This window comes from Pristiophorus japonicus, chromosome 7 (assembly GCF_044704955.1).
Source record: "Pristiophorus japonicus isolate sPriJap1 chromosome 7, sPriJap1.hap1, whole genome shotgun sequence".
NCBI lineage: Eukaryota > Metazoa > Chordata > Chondrichthyes > Pristiophoridae > Pristiophorus > Pristiophorus japonicus.
Window position 1 is genome coordinate 105,895,517 of NC_091983.1, and position 18,890 is coordinate 105,914,406.

Below are 18,890 nucleotides of genomic sequence, written 5' to 3' on the forward strand. Positions count from 1 at the left end.
ATGCATTCGTTATAATCTACCAAAATTCTCTGGACTCTGGGGAGGTACCAGCGGATTGGAAAGCAGCTAATGTAACGCCTCTGTTTAAAAAAGAGGGCAGACAAAAGGCAGGTAACTATAGGCCGGTTAGTTTAACATCTGTAGTGGGGAAAATGCTTGAAATTATCATTCAGGAAGAAATAGCAGGACATTTAGATAGGAATAGTGCAATCAAGCAGATGCAGCATGGATTCATGAAGGGGAAATCATGTTTAACTAATTTACTGGAATTCTTTGAGGATATAATGAGCATGGTGGATAGAGGTGTACCGATGGATGTGGTGTATTTAGATTTCCAAAAGGCATTCGATAAGGTGCCACACAAAAGGTTACTGCAGAAGATAAAGGTACGCGGAGTCAGAGGAAATGTATTAGCATGGATCGAGAATTGGCTGGCTAACAGAAAGCAGAGAGTCAGGATAAATGGGTCCTTTTCGGGTTGGAAATCGGTTGTTAGTGGTGTGCCACAGGGATCGGTGCTGGGACCACAACTGTTTACAATATACATAGATGACCTGGAAGAGGGAACAGAGTGTAGTGTAACAAAATTTGCAGATGACACAAAGATTAATGGGAAAGCGGGTTGTGTAGAGGACACAGAGAGGCTGCAAAGAGATTTCGATAGGCTAAGTGAATGGCTAAGGTTTGGCAGATGGAATACAATGTCGGAAAGTGTGAGGTCATCCACCTTGGGAAAAAAAACAGTAAAAGGGAATATTATTTGAATGGGGAGAAATTACAACATGCTGAGGTGCAGAGGGACCTGGGGGTCCTTGTGCATGAATCCCAAAAAGTTAGTTTGCAGGTGCAGCAGGTAATCAGGAAGGCGAATGGAATGTTGGCCTTCATTGCGAGAGGGATGGAGTACAAAAGCAGGGAGGTCCTGCTGCAACTGTATCGGGTATTGGTGAGGCCGCACCTGGAGTACTGCGTACAGTTTTGGTCACCTTACTTAAGGAAGGATATACTAGCTTTGGAGGGGGAACAGAGACGATTCACTAGGCTGATTCCGGAGATGAGGGGGTTACCTTATGATGATAGATTGAGTAGACTGGGTCTTTACTCGTTGGAGTTCAGAAGGATGAGGGGTGATCTTATAGAAACATTTAAAATAATGAAAGGGATAGACAAGATAAAGGCAGAGAGGTTGTTTCCACTGGTCGGGGAGACTAGAACTAGGGGGCACAGCCTCAAAATACGGGGGAGCCAATTTAAAACCGAGTTGAGAAGGAATTTCTTCTCCCAGAGGGTTGTGAATCTGTGGAATTCTCTGCCCAAGGAAGCAGTTGAGGCTAGCTCATTGAATGTATTCAAGTCACAGATAGATAGATTTTTAACCAATAAGGGAATTAAGGGTTATGGGAACCAGGCGGGTAGGTGGAGCTGAGTCCACGGCCAGATCAGCCATGATCTTGTTGAATGGCGGAGCAGGCTCGAGGGGCTAGATGGTCTACTCCTGTTCCTAATTCTTATGTTCTTATGTTATGCGAGATGACACAGATGAGTATCTCTGACTCATTGTGAGTAATGTCACAGGAGCAGCTAACAAACCGGATAAATCAAGTTGCTTTGTTTATTGTATCAAATTGCTTTGTTTATTGTTCTCTAGGTTATTTGATCACATATGATTATTTGTAACCATCGATGATTCAATAATAAATAATAATTAGGAATATCTTTCCCAATTTTGGCTACCTTGTGCTTAAAGTGGTGGGGGGCGGGGGGTGTGCTCATGAGTTGGAGAGGGTTCATAAAAGAGTCACAAACACGATGATGAGAATGGCTTGCAGAATTGAATTTCTTCTCATTAGAGAGCTGAAAACTGGTTCAGCGAGATCTGACTGTCCCCTCCCCTAGCGGCCCGTGCATTGCGCTGTCAGTCGCGCGTGCCCCGGGTCCGTGCGCAGGCTGCTGACGACGCAATGGACGTTCAGGGATGCCTTTTGCTCCTGGTTCCCATCCCACTGGCTCTGGTGGCTGCAGCCCTGTTGCATTGGGTGTTTAAGCAGAGGGAGCCGCTGGAGACGGCGGCTCCTCCGTGCATTGGCGGCTGGATTCCCTGGATCAGGGCTTCTTTCCGCTTCGGAAAAGCTCCGCTTGAATTTATCGAACAAGCCAGAGCAGAGGTAAACATCGAAGCATTACCATTGAAAAAAACTATCCATTAACCTACAAGCAACACTTATATTGTTAACCTTGCTGTCGAGTAGGCCAGTAGGGTTCTGCAAGGAAGAGGATGGAAGGTTTGCATTTAGTTAATATTTATTTTCATTGAGGCAGGGAGTTTGTTTCCCGATATAAAGCCGAGTGAGCAGACCCGTCAAATGGCCCTCATTTGGGCAAATTGTAACTTCCGTTCAGGCCCATCACTCTTACAGAAAACGCAGCGCAACATTTGCAAATACGTTTGCATTTTGCCCTTGGCTGTGCTCTTGTAAAAATGTTGGCCTTATTTCACTGTTTCCTGTAATATTTGTGCCTCAGAAGTTGGTAATTGCGCTACTTGATGTGAAAATGATGCATAAATCTGGAAGATAGATCCCAGTTTTAATTTCGGATATTCTGCTAACTGACCTCAGCTGGAGTGGTATTTTGCGAGCTAACATTGATCTCAATGCCCTTGGACTCGGGAGGGGGAAGAAGGCATGATTTCTGCTCAGGATAGATGGAAGGTATGAATGTATGGTCAATGGGTGACGCATTGTCCAGCCTCACACGTGAAGAATGACCAAAATATTAATTTTACCCCAGTAGAAATTGGCTTCTTCAGGAGGGCAGAAAAGTTGGTAGGGATAACTTAAAAAAAACGCACCCCAGTCATGCTGGCTGTTTTGTAGGAGTGCAGTGAAAAGTAAACCGGAAGACTTGTACTTCTATAGCACCTTTCACAACCTCAGGGGGTCCTTGTTGTAATGTAGGAAACACGACAGCCAATTTGCGCACAGGAATCGTCAATTAAATAAATGACCAGATAATGTTTTTTTTGGTGTTGGTTGAGGAATAAATGTTGGCCAGAACACTGGGAGAAATCCCCTTTGTGGGATCGTTACGTCCACCTGAGGGAGCAGAAGGGGCCTCCATTTAAAGTCTCGTCTGAAAGACGGCACCTCCAACAATGAAGCACTCCTTGCTGCACTATCATCCAATTCTAATAACTGAAAAGAGCTCACTGTTTTGTCAACTCCTATTTTGTCAAAAATGGCATCATTAGTTAGAATATGGTAAGCAGTGTTCCCTGGATGTGTTTGGGAACTTACAGGTGGGATCTCTGCTTTCTTGTGATGTGAGTGGGCAACATAAGGTTGGCTGCACGACAGATGCAATGTAGCTGGGTCATTCAAGAAGGCAACAGGTTCAAATGTTCTTGGGTTCACCAGCAGATCTTGGGTGGACATCCGGTGTAAGAGACCCAGTGGGGAATGACAATTCTGACGGGACTTGAAAATGCCAGGTGGTCTGCCCAGAATCCCAACAGCAGGACATCTGAACAGGGCCCTGGGCTTGGCACAGCATGGCCACTGACGTCATAAGCAAATTTCGTAGGGCCGGAATTTGTTCACCTCCAGATTTTCTTCTGCCCACTGATCTGGACGCTGGGATGAACCTGGCATATAGGTCAGCTTGGGAGCGGAAGTGGAGCCTCATTGCAGTTTCAAGAGGGAATCGTGGTGTAGAGAGCCCCAGAATTCCTTTCCACTAGTGTTTGGATTGGCTCTCCAATATCGGGAGTGGGGATGGGGGCATTCAGCTTGTTTACCTCTACTTCTGGGACATGCCTGCTAACAGCCACTGCAAGTAACAATTTATTGCCGCCCCTACCCCCAATGGGTGCCTGAAATTCACCCATACTGGTGAGGGTGCATGCTGGCAATATTTAATTCCCTGACCTCAGATACTCCAGTGCAGTCAGCAGTGTTTATTCTGCTGCATTTTTTGTCAGAGGATTTTTGGGCCCAGTGTCTTTATGTCTGGAAAGGGAGAAAAATAGGTTTTTGTAATGATATTTTCATCGAAGACAAGAAAGAAAGATTAGGAACTTATGACTACGAAACCATTGGAAAAGATGCATGTTAATAACACTCAGCTGTCCATCATTGTGGAAAAGGTACTGGCAAGGAAAATAGCAGTAATTGGTCGGCTGACCCCAATCCGCACATCAGAAAACAAGCCTGGGAAGATAATACCAATTGGGACACCACTCGCCTGGCAAAAAGCCATGAAAATGTTCCACAGGTTTAAAAAAAACAATGAGAAAGAAAATGACCTTCAACCACTATAAAGCGGTGAACAAGAATATATTGTCCTCTTACCAGCTGCTGGAATTGAATCTGGTATGTGTCATTCCTTCTAAATTATGTAATTCATTAAATCATAGCTGTTGGAAAGTATGATTTACAGGACGAATTGAAAAACATGCTAATGCATATCATTGCTACCTGCATAGACATTGGCCTGGATTTTGCGATAAAAATAACAGTGAGGCTATCAGCATTCAATATTATTAAAGAATAAATCGGACAGCAACTTTTGGCGACAGCACATGTGCAGTTAAACCAGAAAATCAGAAAATTGCTATCCGAGTTGTGCTGCTCCTCCAGAAGCTTTGCTACACTGGTATCTCACCAAGAGACTCGCCATTGAAACACATGGAAAGCGTGAAGGTGCAGTAATTACCCACTAAAATCGCCAGAAAAAGTTAGGGTTTCTCTATTTTAGTGTAAGTGGATTTTTAAAGGTGTGATAAATCTTAATTACTGCCAAAGAATTTCACATTTCAGTGAACTATGAAGCAGTCACTGAGCATGATTGATAAAGTTTTATGGTGGTTAGGAGAGGTATAGAATTGTAGAATCATGGAATCTTACAGCTCAGAAGGCGGCCATTGGTCCATCGTGCCTGTGCCGGCTCGTTGAAAGACCTGTGAAATTTAGACATACAACCCAGCTTTTCCCCATAACCCTTCAAATTAGTCCTCTTCAATTACATGCCCAATTGCCTTTTGAAAGTTCCTATGGGAATCTGATTCGGTCAGGTACATGGTAGGTTTAGAAATTAGGAGCTTGCCTTCAAAATAATGTGGGAGCACCAAACTATCTGCACAATGTCAAGGCCACAATGTATGCTCTGATGGAGAAGAGGATCGAAGAGGTGAAGATCCGCTTTTGAGATAATTACCTCTAACTCCTAAAGTCAGCAATATTCTGAATTAGACAGCAATGTAGTCTAGCATGGAGGGAACTGCAACCAATGCACTACTGCAATTGGAAACCTCAGTCACCCAAGAACTAAGCAACGTAGAGGCATTAAAAATGATTTGATTGCTACTATATCTCATATGGTTCCACCATCCAAGACGTCCTGTAGTCAGGACTGGAGAATCATTGGGCTCAATTTTCCCCAATGTTTTTTGGCGTATTTCAAGAGTTATGCCCATTTTTTGGGGCCCAACTACTCAAACAAAAACTTGCAAGTTTCCCCGTTCTCATTTTTAAAATTGACACCGCGCAGCCTGTCCTTTAGCTTCGGGGAGTGGAGCCTAATGTCTGCGCTGAAAAAATGATGCGCCCCCTTCTGCGTATGCGCGGGGGAAAAACACGTTTTTACGTGACTACCATGCCTGCACATGCCCAGTACACCTCCCAGTCTGCATTCAGCCATTTTTAAAGAGCCAGTTGTGTGTGAGAACTTTAATTCTCAATGGAAAAATCGGAGCTGCAATATGCAACACGACTCAAGGACCAAGAATTTCTCACAAGACGAAGTGGAGGCACTAGTTACTGTGATTGAGGCCAGATGGCACGAGCTGGACACCAGTAGAGGCCACATAAAAGTTTCACCAAAAGAAATGAAGCAACGCCTGAACCAACTTGGAGAAGATTACTGTGCAATGGTGACCACCCCGAAGTCTGGAGGCCAGTGCAAAATAAGTGTCAGGACCTCGGTCAAGTAGTTAGTGTAAGTAATATTTTCATTTATTCACTGGAATTGTAAATTGAATATCTGTATGTCCCACCCAGCAGAAAGGCACCCTCTCTAAAAAGTTATATTATCATCTTTGCAGAGGAAAGTGGCACACAACAAAAGAAATAAAACTTGAACAGGAGGAGGCCCGGCATTTCTGCACCCACTGACACACTTGAGAGACAGGGTCGCTGCTTTGATGGGTCCTGCCAGGAGAAAAGCAACCACCACTGTACAAGGGTAAGTCCTAGAAATTCCACATTCTAGCTTTGCTAAAAGTCAAGTACTGCGCGGGCTAGCCATGCTTCGGTTCACGGGGATGTCTCATCAGCTATGCTTCGGTTGATGCAATGTGCTATCATTCATCGTGGTCCTTCAAATGAGCCTGCTGCCTGCGCTGTGTGAGCCAACTCATGCCACCCTGCCCCCTCCTCTGCTGCTAACTATTTGACTGTTTTGTTATATTTTGCAGAACTTGAGGCCAACCCTGATGAGGCTGAAACCGATGCAGAAGAAGATTCAGACACGAACGAGCCTGAAGAGGAGAACATCTTTCAATCCCAACTTCCAGACCAAGACCACGGGGGTGAGGAAGGAGGGGGGAGGGGCAGGGGGATGATGAAGCCCCCATTCTTGCACTCACTCTGGAGGAGGTGCAGGTGCCGCCCATTGAGGTTCACATAGTCTGAGACTGGGGGTTCCAGTGAGGTGCAGCAAGGTACACCCAGGGCCCCACCGTCCTAGGCTGTGAGTCCCAGTGGGATGCAGTGAGCCACACCCAGGGTCCCACCGTTCAAGGTTGCAGGTCCCAGTGGGATGCAGCGAGCCACACCCAGGGCCCCACCGTCCGAGGCTGCGGGTCGCAGTGGGATGCAGCGAGCCACACCCAGGGTGAGGAGGGGAAGGAGAGCTCGACCACGCTCTCCTGAGGTGCAAGATCTCAGAGATGTGGTTCAGATGATGGCAAATGAATGCGGAGAGCATTGACCTTACGCGATCACTTCTGGACACCATCAGTGGGGTGGGTGATGAGGTATTGGGACTGTCGGAAGAAGTAATAACTCTCACGAGAAATGGGAACACTGTTCATGCACATGAAGGAGGGAATGTTGCAGGCAACTGATACACTATCGGTGAACATGAGGGAGGGGATGTTGCAGGTAGTTGAGACCTGTCGGAGTTAGCTGCTGCAATAAGGGAACACGCCCAGACCCCATTGACAGAATCAACTGCCACTCCCACTCCAACCTCTGAAGAGGCACAAGCCGGGCCTTCCACATTACTGCCTGCCCACGCCCCCCCCATCAAGAAGTGCGCATTACCTGAGATGCTCGAAAGAATAAGCTTGGTACCAACCCGAGAAACGGTGCCCACTGCCTGCGGGCAGGGGTGAAGTCACCTTTTCTTGTGACTGTTCACTGTGATCTGCTCTACCTTCAGCACTGGAATCTTTTCTTGATTGTTTCCACTGAACTGGCTCCGGATTCACTTGTCCCACTTTGGCTGCTGCTCCTCAGGCCTGTAAAGAATCTCTGCCTTGCCAGCATTGACTATCAATGAATTAGACTTCAATGTAGGGGGCATGATTAAGAAGTTTGTAGGTGAGACTGCAGGAAGATATCAATCAGGTGGGCAGAAAAGTGGCAAATGGTATTCAATCTGGAGAAGTGTGAGGTAATGCATTTGGAGGGGGCTAACAAGGCAAGGGAATACACAATAAATGGTAGGATATGAGAAGTGTAGAGGAACAACAGGACCTTGAAATGCATGTCCACAGATCCCTGAAGATAGCAGGACAGGTAGATGAGGTGGTTAAGAAGGCATCCAGAATAATTTCCTTTATTGGCCGAGGCAAAGAATATAAGAGCAGGGTGGTTCTGGTTGAACTAGGCCACAGCTAGAATACTGTGTACAGTTCTGATCACTAATTGCGGGAAAAATGTGATTGCACGAGAGAGGGTACAGAGGAGATTTATGAGGATATTGCCAGGACTGGATAATTTTAGCTATGAGGAAAGATTGAATAGGCTGGGTTGTTTTCTTTAGTACAGAGGAGGTTGAGGGGAGACTTAATTGAGATATATAAAATTATGGGGGCATAGATAGAATGGATAGGAAAGACCTATTTCCCTTAGCAGAGAGGTCAGTAACCAGGAGACATAGATTTAAAGTAATTGGTAGCAGGAATAGAGGAGAGTTGAGGAGAACGTTTTTCACCCAGTCTGCAATTCACTGCCTGAAAGGTTGGTAGAGGCATTTAAAAAGTACTTGGATGTGCAGTTGAAGTGCCGTAACCTACAAGGCTATGGATCAAAAGCTGAAAAGTGGAATTAGACTGGATAGCTCTTTTTTGGCTGGCACAGACACAATGGGCCGAATGGCCTCTTGTGCCATAAATATCTATGATTCTAAATGCCTACAAAAGTTCCATTGGCACCTCAGTAATGAAGTGGATGTTCGTCATTGTGAGGAATGAGAGCTGCTTCTTTTGATGTGATTGCAGAAGGTAGTGGGTATGGAGAATTGGTTCAGAGGTTCAAGAGGATGCTCATGAGAAGGTGTATGTCATGAGGCTCTTTCTGGTTCTAGCTGCATGCAGCAGCTTTTTTTTGTGCTGCTGTTCCCCTTTTTCACCCGTGGCCTTTCATTTCCTTCCTCTTCTAGCTCCTCCAAGAGGAATCCTCTTGTCAAAGGTAAATCTGTGGAGCGCATATTAGATTACCTCAATCCTTCGTACTTTGCTGGAGTGGATTACAAGTTCTTTGATTAGGCTTAGAAGCAACACCAAGTTCAGGAAATAGAAATGGTAGCTAGAGTACTAACAGGAAAAACACCGTGGAATAAAAATAATGATCTGCTTGGCACAGCTTGTCTTGTTGATCTGTGGCCTTATCGAAATTGGCAGGTCTTAGACAAAGAGATAGTTAAATGCTACAATTGTCCTCAGCATGCCTGGGTTAGAAAGGCAGTAATCTAAATCGGCCAGAGTTCCTGCTCCTAATTGCTACCCATAAACCTTGCTTCTAAAGTGTCAGAACAAGATTGGGCTGTGACACTTCCTATGATTGAATAGCCTGCCAACATCTGCAATCTAATCACATAAATATTATCCTCTCCCAAGAGATTATTTCCTTCTTCAATCTTTAGAAATGTGATTTGGTTATATTGAGTCTTGTGAACATCATGTGACTGGCTAAGCCACTCCCAACTCAACAGCTCAACAAACCTGTGAGCATACTCACAAGTGCATACATTACAATGTCCATCAAAGAATCGAGTTAAAAGCTAGTATTCTGCTCACATCCTGTGAATCGTTTGGTGGATCTGGGGCTGGCATGGACAGTAACCTGCTTGAGGATGCTCTCTCTCATTTCCCCTGCCCCCCATTCCCCAGTGGGCAGACACAGCACCACAAAGTGCTGTATGTGCTTGGGCATAGGCAAACTATATACAAAGTAGGGAAATACGGCCTCTACTGTATTTCCTGCCACTTGACCTGTTGCAACCCTAAGCGATTGGGCCACTTAAAGGTCGGCAGAAGAAAGCGAAGGAAGGGGCCAGTAGCAAGGGCCTGTGCAATAGGTCTCCAAGGGTTGCCATGCACAAGCCCCAGAAGACTGAGGTAATTCTTTGAAAGTTTTTACAGTTTTACTAGCATCTGTGGGACCACTGACACTCTCGTCTCTGTGATCTACCACTACTGATTCCTCCCTTATTTCTGGTAGATATTCTCTGTGAAGGCCAGAGATTGCACATCAATTATGTTGATAACTCCTCGTCTTGGAATTCAGATGAGCTTGAGACATCGCCATGGTGTTTCGAAGTCCTGCCCAATCCAATTGTAAAATGTAGGCTACAAAGGTGTTACAATTGGTCTCAGTATCCCAAAGTAATGGAACGATAAGTAAACTAAGGTTCCCATTCCTGGTTATATGTGGAAGCCAGGTAAAGATAGGGTTCAGTTTAATTATGAGGACCTTCCTGGCTGGGATCAAAGAAGAAGGATCATCAATTGAGCAAGAACATTCTGTACATGCTGAATTAGCTGGCAGAGTCTTAAAAGCAGTATAAGTTGTTAGGTCATTATCTGTTACTTGCCATGCATGTAATATTAATTGTAATTATACAATCTAAAATATAAAAGAATCTTTTCAAAGTGTACTCATTGATTATGTTACACTTTCTCATAAAAATGTTTTAATTTATAGTACGGAGCAGTATTTACTGTGGTAGCTGCTGGAAAGCGACTCACTTTTGTTACAGAAGAGGAAGATTTTGAGATATTCTTTAAATCTAAAAATGTTGACTTTCAAGAAGCTGTACAAGATGCTGTATGGCATACTGGTAAGAAATAACACAAAAAAGGCATACCCTAATTAAATGTATTTCAATTAGAAGTCATTCTAATAGGAACAGAAATAGGCCATTTAACTGCTCAAAACTGTTCCTCCATTCTATTAGATCAAGTTTCCTTTTGCCCTACCCTCTGTCTCCTACCTCCCAACCAATTATCAACCCACATCACAAGGTGACGTTCAATTCTGTGCACTTTCATTTTTGCTCATAATCTCTTGTACAGAACCTCATCAAATGCCTTCTGGAAGTCCATATAGACAACATCCATAAACGCCCCTATCCACCTCAAAAAATTCAGCTAGATTAGTCAGCCATGACCTACCATTCATAGATTCCTTGCCTTTGTTTAAGCCTTTCAGGTTGATATTATTTCTTACCTCATTTGTTGACCATGGTTGCTTCATTATACAAATGGAACTTTTACCTTTTAGGGGTATGTATTCACCATTTGCTCACCCTTTTTGACAAGCAACAAAATTTATTTTTGGAAATTCCACTGGAACATTTTCAGATATGAAATGAATTTTATGAATCTGATAAATCACACCGATGCATTTGTTGAAGTCTCAGTTAATGAGTCTCTGGTAGTTTTATCTATTTCTCTAGATAATGACTCGGATTTTGCAGGCTCCAGCGAAGTGACAGTGCTCGCTGCTGACCATGAATAAAGCTGCCCGCAAACATCTAGCGATCTCTGTGGCATTGATTTTTACCTTTCCTACGGTTAATTTCATGTTGGTGCTAACTCTAGGGGATTTCTAGTGTCCAGCAGCAGTGCTGTCATTAAGCAGGTTAAGCAGCCAGTCACATTGAAGAATTCTCACAAACAGCAAACCAGGAAATAAAAAGCACTGATTAACCTTCACTTTTTATAAATTTTACAGAGGGTGAAATAAAGATTGAGACATACACATGGGATTAAGGTAGAAGCTGCAATATCATAAACAAACTTTTTCTAAAATTAGTTTCTCAGAGCCAGAGAAGTTGTTCAGCAGTAGTTATGAATTAGTACATAGTTACAAACCCAATTACACCTCATTTAACAAGGCTTACACTAAAGTCCCGCATCCCTGGTACCCTTCGAGTAAATCTTCTCTGCACCCTCTCTATAGTCTTGACATCCTTCCTAAAGTGTGGTGCCCAGAATTGACCACAGTAATCCAGCTGGGGCTTAACTAGTGATTTATAAAAGTTCAGCATAACTTTCTTTTGTACTCTATGCCTCTGTTTAAAAAGCCAAGGATTTGTTTTAGCTGCCTTCAAAGATTTGTGTACATACACCCCCAGGTCTCTCTGTTCCTGCACCCTATTTAAAATTGTACCCGTAGTTTATATTACCTCTCCTCACTCTTCCTGCCAAAATGCATCACTTAACACTTCTCTGCGTTAAATTGCATCTGCCATGTGTCTACCCATTTTGTCAATCTGTTTATGTCCTCCTGAAGTCTGTTACTATTCTCCTCACTGTTTACTACATTTTCAAGTTTCATGTCATCTGTAAACTTTGAAATTATGCCCTCTATGCCAAGTCCAGGTGATTAACATATATCAAAAAGATCAGTGGTCCTAATACTGATTCGTGGGGGACACCACTCTCTACTTCCCTCCAGTCTAAAAAACAACTGTTCACCACTACTCTCTGCTTTCTGTATCTTAGCCAATTTTGTATTCACACAGCTCCTGTCCCTTTAATACCATGGGCTTCAATTTTGCTAATAAGTCTGTTACGTGGTACTTTGACAGTCCATATGCACAACATCAACTGCACTAGCCTCATCAACTCTGTTTGTTACTTAGTAAATATGATAACTATTAAGTATTATTCCAAGTTTGTAAGTTGCTTATATTACTTGTCAACAGCTTCTATTAGTAAGAAGAGTTTTTATAAGAGCCACACAGCAGTTCATGACATGTTGAAAGGGAGACTGGCTCCATCTAGATTACATCTGTTCTTCGATAATCTGTCTAAGGAGTTCCGTGAACAGCTCATGTGCCTTGGAACCGAAGGTACTGATGACTTATATGACCTCATCTGGTAGGTAACTGCAACCACAATACAATATACAAAATGCTCTATAACGTTCATACATTACAAATGCTTAGTTCCACCTTTGACCATTTCAATAATTTATAAATGCTAGGTTAACTTTTGCACAACTTGAAGATGTATTACTTATTTTTGAAAACAATACATTGTACGATTGAGATAGAGGATACATGGTGAGGACACCAAAGGATAGCCTGATAACTGATGAGTAATAAAACTGCTCAATTTTCTTTCAACAGGGAAACAAGTTAATTTGGGGAGTCTTGCTTGATAATTTAGAGTCCTAAGATCTTAAATCATCCAGTGACTCTTTTTGCAACAATGCCCTTTTGAAGATGAGATGCCCAAAGTTGTTCTAATGTGGCCTTAGCCATAACCCAGAAAAAACTGGCAATTTATTTTGATAATGCCAAATGCTTACAGCTCAGTAGTTCATTGCCTTTGATAACAACTTCTCATTGAAAGACATTTGTTTTTGTTATGTCACCTAATGTACAAAAGGACATTACAAGAATTATAAAGCACTTCTAGTAGGATCACTGAATTTCTTTTTGCAGTGTAATTTTATGAAGATATTGGCTGCCTTGGGGACACTGAGGATAATTGTTGTACCTCAACTGCTGCCACGCTGAAGTAAAAAAAATTACATTTCATTTGAAATCAAACTTTTGCATTTTGTGAAGGGTTTTTCTTGTTTCAGTAGCACTTTTATTTGCGGGGGAAAAAGCCTCCTACAAATGTATACTTTCTCAGTTACACAAAAATAAGACTACACAGAATATAAATGAACATTGCTTGACGTGAATCAAACCCGACACATGATTCCTTTCAAAAATTTAAGGGGGACGTTATTCACATGGTATGGGTCTGAAATTCCGGTCGGAGGCTTCTTTTGGACGAATGCCTCTGACCGGAGAATTTTTACGAAATTACCTGGTGGTCCCGGAGGCACCAGCGATTCCAGTGGGGAGGCCTTCTCTTCCCGCGCTTCGAAGCGCGCTCCCGTCCTCGAGGTTCGAACGCAGAAGGTGCAGTCATGTGTGACTGCACAATCAATCAGGTACAGGGTTCTCTTTAATAGCAATGAGAACCTCGTATCTACGAATTCTTATTGCTAGTAAGAAAAAAAAACAAACACACTAAACTCAATATAAAAAGTACACCTCACATAATTAAAATTAATTGAAATTAAAGTTAATAAATGTGTTTGTAAACATTTTTTCGATTTTTTAAAAAGTTTTGTACTTAGGGTTTAAAATAAATTTACCTTAGTGGGCAGGGTTTTTAACATTAAAATGTGTTTTTCAATTTTATTTTTATATGTTTTAAAACTCTTAGCATGCGCAAGAGTTTTAAGAACATTCGCTGGGCAAGAGATGGGCAAATAATGCAGTCTTGCCCATGCAAATGTTCTTGCTGCCGAGATGCATTGGATCTGTCAAGCCAGAACTTGACGGATCGGAAAAGCTGGTTTTCAGCGCATGCGCATCGTGCGCCGAAAACTGGCTTTTGCGATGCCTTCCCGGGAACGTACACATTCCATACGGACCCGGGGAGGCCGGAATTTCAGGCCCTAAATTTTTTGGTGAGTTATGAAAATCTGTTTTCTTCAATTATTGACAGGCACAATATGTATACTGCAGTTGTAAACAACCTGTTTGGAAGAGGCATCTGTCCCACTGATAGAAACACAGTCAGAGAGTTTGAAGACCATTTTCAGAAGTTTGATAGAGATTTTGAATTTGGTTCCCAGTTACCAGAATTTTTACTCAGGTAAATACTGCATTCTATTTGCTGTATAGATTTGGAGTTAGAGTTAGCAGGGGTGAATTTTCTATGGGGGTTCTCTCGTTTATTCGTTGTAACTTTGACTGCAAAAACCCTGGAAAATGGCATAAACAGTGAACCTAAGTAATTGTCGGTCCAGATTGTGGATGCCTACAGTATTGAGTGTCATTTGCTAACCTTGCTCCAACAGCATAGTTTCTGGTTAACATTTGGGTCACTATCATGTTGATAATCTGTGTGGTGCAAATATTTCTATGATAATCATGTAGTAACCCTTCTTCATCTAAATAACTAAAATTCTGGTTTGTTTATCATTTCTACTTTTGTCTTCAGAGACTGGTCTAAATCCAAGCACTGGCTTCTGTCTCTGTTTCAAAATATTGTAGCCAAGGTTGAAAAGGTGAAACACGCAGACAACGACTCAAAGGTAACACTGGAATTTCTGCATTGTGAACAAACCTTAAAGTAAACATGAGCAAAACTTGGCCTGTTTGAATGCACTAAGCCTATTAAAATATAAAAATACTGTTCTGTATATTTCCTATTTATGCTGAAAATATCCTAGGATACAAAATCCACATGCTGCATTAAAAAATTATGTTTGCATTATTTAGGCTGGATTACAACTGATTGGTGTTTAACTGAATCAGTGAGGTGTTGGTGATATATATTAAATTCACAGGATAATTTATTACATTGAATCAAATTTCTACCATAATTTCACATTTGAGAAGTTGTTATAATTGAACTTGTATATTTTAATTTCGGTACCATTTTGATGTTGGGCAAATTTTGATCAGCTGTCATATTTCAGTGAAAGGAATAATATCGCACTCTCACTGGAGTAAAAATACTGATCTAGGCTTTCTCTGTGGCACATACAGCGAAATTTCACCCCTTCCATATGTTTTTCCAGACACTTACTTAATGCAGAACTCTGTTTCTGTCATCTTAACTGTGAAGTAGTTAATGATGTTTTAAAAAGATGGTTAAAAAGAGCTGGATAAACATCTTAGTAGGAATGGGATTGAGGATTATTACAAGGATAATTGCTGATAGAATTCATTGAACGATGTGTAGGATAGGATGCTACTTGAGTTGCTTGGAGCAAAGAAGGCATGGGGTCCAAAATAAATAATGTAGAATGTAAGGTTAGGTAGATATTCTCTTCATTGCTGTTTGTGGCAACGGGGAGAAACTTTGTAAAATCTTTAAATATAATGGTTTGCTTTTTTATGTTTTTATCTGCTTTATCGCTAGGATCAGTTCAACAGTTTTATCTCCTGATTACATATTTACGTTACATCCAAATGTGTACAAAGATTAATGGCTTATATGTAAATTGGGAAAGAGCCAACATGTTACAGTTTAATTAAGAGCATTGACCTCTGCAGAGTTCTTAAATCCTTAATAGTGTCTATACTTATAACACACAAACACTGACACTGGAGTTGAGTAGAAATGGAATAGCTGGTGGAGCGATTTGTCAAAGGCATTTCTCTCATTAGTAAAGTCAACAGTCATTCATATATTCAGTAGATATTTAATAATGAAGTATAACTGTGTCAATATGACCACAAATATAATACATTGGGTTTATTTGGTCATTTAAGAAAAATTGCTCCTGGCTTGGGGCATCGCTGGCAAGGCCAGCATTTATTGCCCATTCCTAATTGCCCTTGAGAAGGTGATAGTGAGCGTCTTCTTGAACTGCTGCAGTCCGTGTGGTGAAGGTACTCCCACAGTGCAGTAAGGGAGGGAGTTCCAGGATTTTGACCCAACGACGATGAAGGAATGGTGATATATTTCCAAGTCAGGATGGTGTGTGTTTTGGAGGGGAACTTGGAGGTTACGGTGTTCCCATGCACCTGCTGCCTTTGTCCTTCTAGGTGGCAGAGGTCGCAGGTTTGGAAGGTGTTGCTGAAGAAGCCTTGGCGAGTTGCTGCAGTGCATCCTGTAGATGGTAAACACTGCGCCCACAGAATGCCGGTGGTGGAGGGAGTGAATGTTTAAGATGATGGATGGGGTGCCAATCAAGTGGGCTGCTTTGTCCTAGATGGTGTCGAGCTTCTTGAGTGTTGCTGGAGCTGCACTCAGCCAGGCAAGTGGAGAGTATTCCATCACACTCCTGACTTGTGCCTTGTAAATGGCGGAAAGGCTTTGGGGAGTCAGGAGCTGATACACTCATCGCAGAATACCCAGCCTCTGACCTACTCTTGTATTTATGTGGCTGGTCTAGTTAAGTTTCTGGTCAATGATGACCCCCAGGATTTGGTGGTGGGGGATTCAGTGATGGTAATGCTGTTGAATGTCAAGAGGTGGTGCTTAGACCCTCTTTTGTTGGAGACAGTCATTGTCTGGCACTTGTGTGATGCAAATGTTACTTACCTCTTATCAGCCCAAGCCTGAATGTCATCCAGGTCTTGCTGCATGCAGGCATGGACTGCTTCATTACCTGAGGAGCTGCAAATAGAACTGAATACTGTGCAATCATCAGCAAACATCCCCACTTCTGACATAATGGAAGGAAGATCATTGATGAAGCAACTGAAGATGTTTGGGCCTAGGACTCTGCCCTGAGGAACTCCTGCAACGATGTCCTGGGGCTGAGATGATTGGCCTCCAACAACTACCACCATCTTTCTTTGTGCTAGGTATGACTCCAGCCGGTGGAGAATTTTCCCCCTGATTTCCATTAACTTCAGTTTTACTGGGGCTCTTTGATGTCACACTCAGTCAAATGCTGCCTTGATGTCAAGTGCAGTCACTTTCACCTTACCTCTGGAATTCAGCTCTTTTGTCCATGTTTGGACCAAGGCTGTAATGAGGTCTGGAGCCGAGTGGTCCTGGCAGATCCCAAACTGAGTATCGGTGAGCATATTATTACTGAGTAAGTACCGCTTGATAGCACTGTCGACGACATTTTCCATCACTTTGCTGATGATTGAGAGTAGACTGATGGGATGTTGATTGGTCGAATGAGATTTGTCCTGCTTTTTGTGGACAGGACACACCTGGGCAGTTTTCCACGTTATCGGATAGATGCCAGTGTTGTAGCTGTACTGGAATAGCTTGGCTAGAAGCGCGGCTAGTTCTGGAGCACAAGTCTTCAGCACAACAGTCAGGATGTTGTCGGGGCTCATAGCCTTTGCTGTATCCAGTGCATTCAACCATTTCTTGATATCACGTGGAATTAATCGAATTAGCTGAATACTGGCGTCTGTGGTGGTGGGGACCTCAGAAGGAGGCCGAGATGGGTCATCCACTCGACACTTCTGACTGAAGATGATTGCAAACACTTCAGCCTTGTCTTTTGCACTCTCGTGCTGGGCTCTGCCATCATTGAGGATGGGGATATTCATGGAGCCTCCTCCTCCCGTTAGTTGTTTAATTGTCCACCACCATTCCCGACTGGATGTGGCTGCAGAGCTTTGATCTGATCTGTTGGTTGTGGTATTGCTAATCAAGTAGGATCATTGTCACAGGATGGGTTAGGTATTTTTGTGTCTTGTATCTTACTTTATGCTCTGAAGTAGTGTTTTGAAAATGTTATTGTTATATGTGTGCGCGCTAGGTCTGTGCAGCAGAGCTGGTCTCCAGTCGTCATGGGTAATCCTTGCCACTGGACCAGGTCCTAGCTCTGTCAAGCCCGTGTGGTGGCTGGTGTGCAATGGCCACCACATGTTAAAAAAATCCACGCACAGGCATCTTCCACCCTCCAAGATGTAGTTCGGGATCTGGAATATTAGGTCCTTCATTGAAACACCTGTGAACTCATCCCTTGTTAGCGTGGAAGCAAGTCCTCCTCGCTTCGAGGGACTGCCAATGATGATGATGTTAATCAAGGGTAAATGACATTTTCTAACTGAAATTAAAAATGCACTTCAGTGTTGGCTGTTTATGTTACACAGATCTTGTCTGTGGAAATACATTATTCTTTTTATATGAATTGGCCGTACTAAAATAAGTTTCACAGTGATAATTGGGGGTATTTTTTTTACATTTTTCAAGGTCCACATTTTAACTGGTTTTGGTTAGTCGCAATAAACCTGTAATTTCTGATACTTATGAAAGCTTTGCCAAACTGATAGCTGAACTTAGATTCTTTCCTGGCTTGGGCTCACTACTTGGCACTTGCTACAGATAGGTAAATAATGAAACTCACATTGGGTTAAAACCATTTTGTGCACACGAGCAGGAAACTGCATTATTCTTAAGAGCATAAGCCATAAAGATCAATATTTGAGTCAGCGAATTCAAAATTCATCTGGTAAGGAAGATGACTCCTCTAATTGTGTTGAGGAGAGAGACAGATAACTGCCTCCAATGTTTGAAGCCATATTTTTTTTCCCAGAAAGCATCACCAAAACACATTACAGTTTTGTAGTGTCTTACAACTCCTAAAGCCAAAAAAGAATAAATTCACAATTTTCTATTTTTTGTCCTCCATCTTGAGTGTCGGGGTGTCCTCCATCTTGTGTAAACATAAGAACATAAGAATTAGGAACAGGAGTAGGCCATCTAGCCCCTCGAGCCTGCTCCGCCATTCAACAAGATCATGGCTGATCTGGCCGTGGACTCAGCTCCAATTACCCGCCCGCTCCCCATAACCCTTAATTCCCATATTGGTTAAAAATCTATCTATCTGTGACTTGAATACATTCAATGAGCTAGCCTCAACTGCTTCCTTGGGCAGAGA

The 18,890-nt window shown here is 42.7% G+C and overlaps 1 protein-coding gene across 2 annotated transcripts in view; it reads left to right on the plus strand.

Annotated features, from left to right (window-relative positions):
- The first annotated feature begins 1,961 nt into the window (after nt 1-1,961).
- cyp39a1 (cytochrome P450, family 39, subfamily A, polypeptide 1) overlaps nt 1,962-18,890 on the plus strand; it is a 63,897-nt gene continuing 46,968 nt past the window's right edge. The window contains exons 1-5 of one of the 2 annotated variants that reach the window (XM_070884428.1): nt 1,962-2,165; nt 10,209-10,344; nt 12,217-12,391; nt 14,027-14,176; nt 14,525-14,618. In XM_070884428.1, the coding sequence (XP_070740529.1) occupies nt 1,962-2,165; nt 10,209-10,344; nt 12,217-12,391; nt 14,027-14,176; nt 14,525-14,618 (759 nt within the window). Of the gene's footprint in view, nt 2,166-10,208; nt 10,345-12,216; nt 12,392-14,026; nt 14,177-14,524; nt 14,619-18,890 lie in introns of those variants that run through there. The other variant, XM_070884429.1, reaches the window with a different exon arrangement.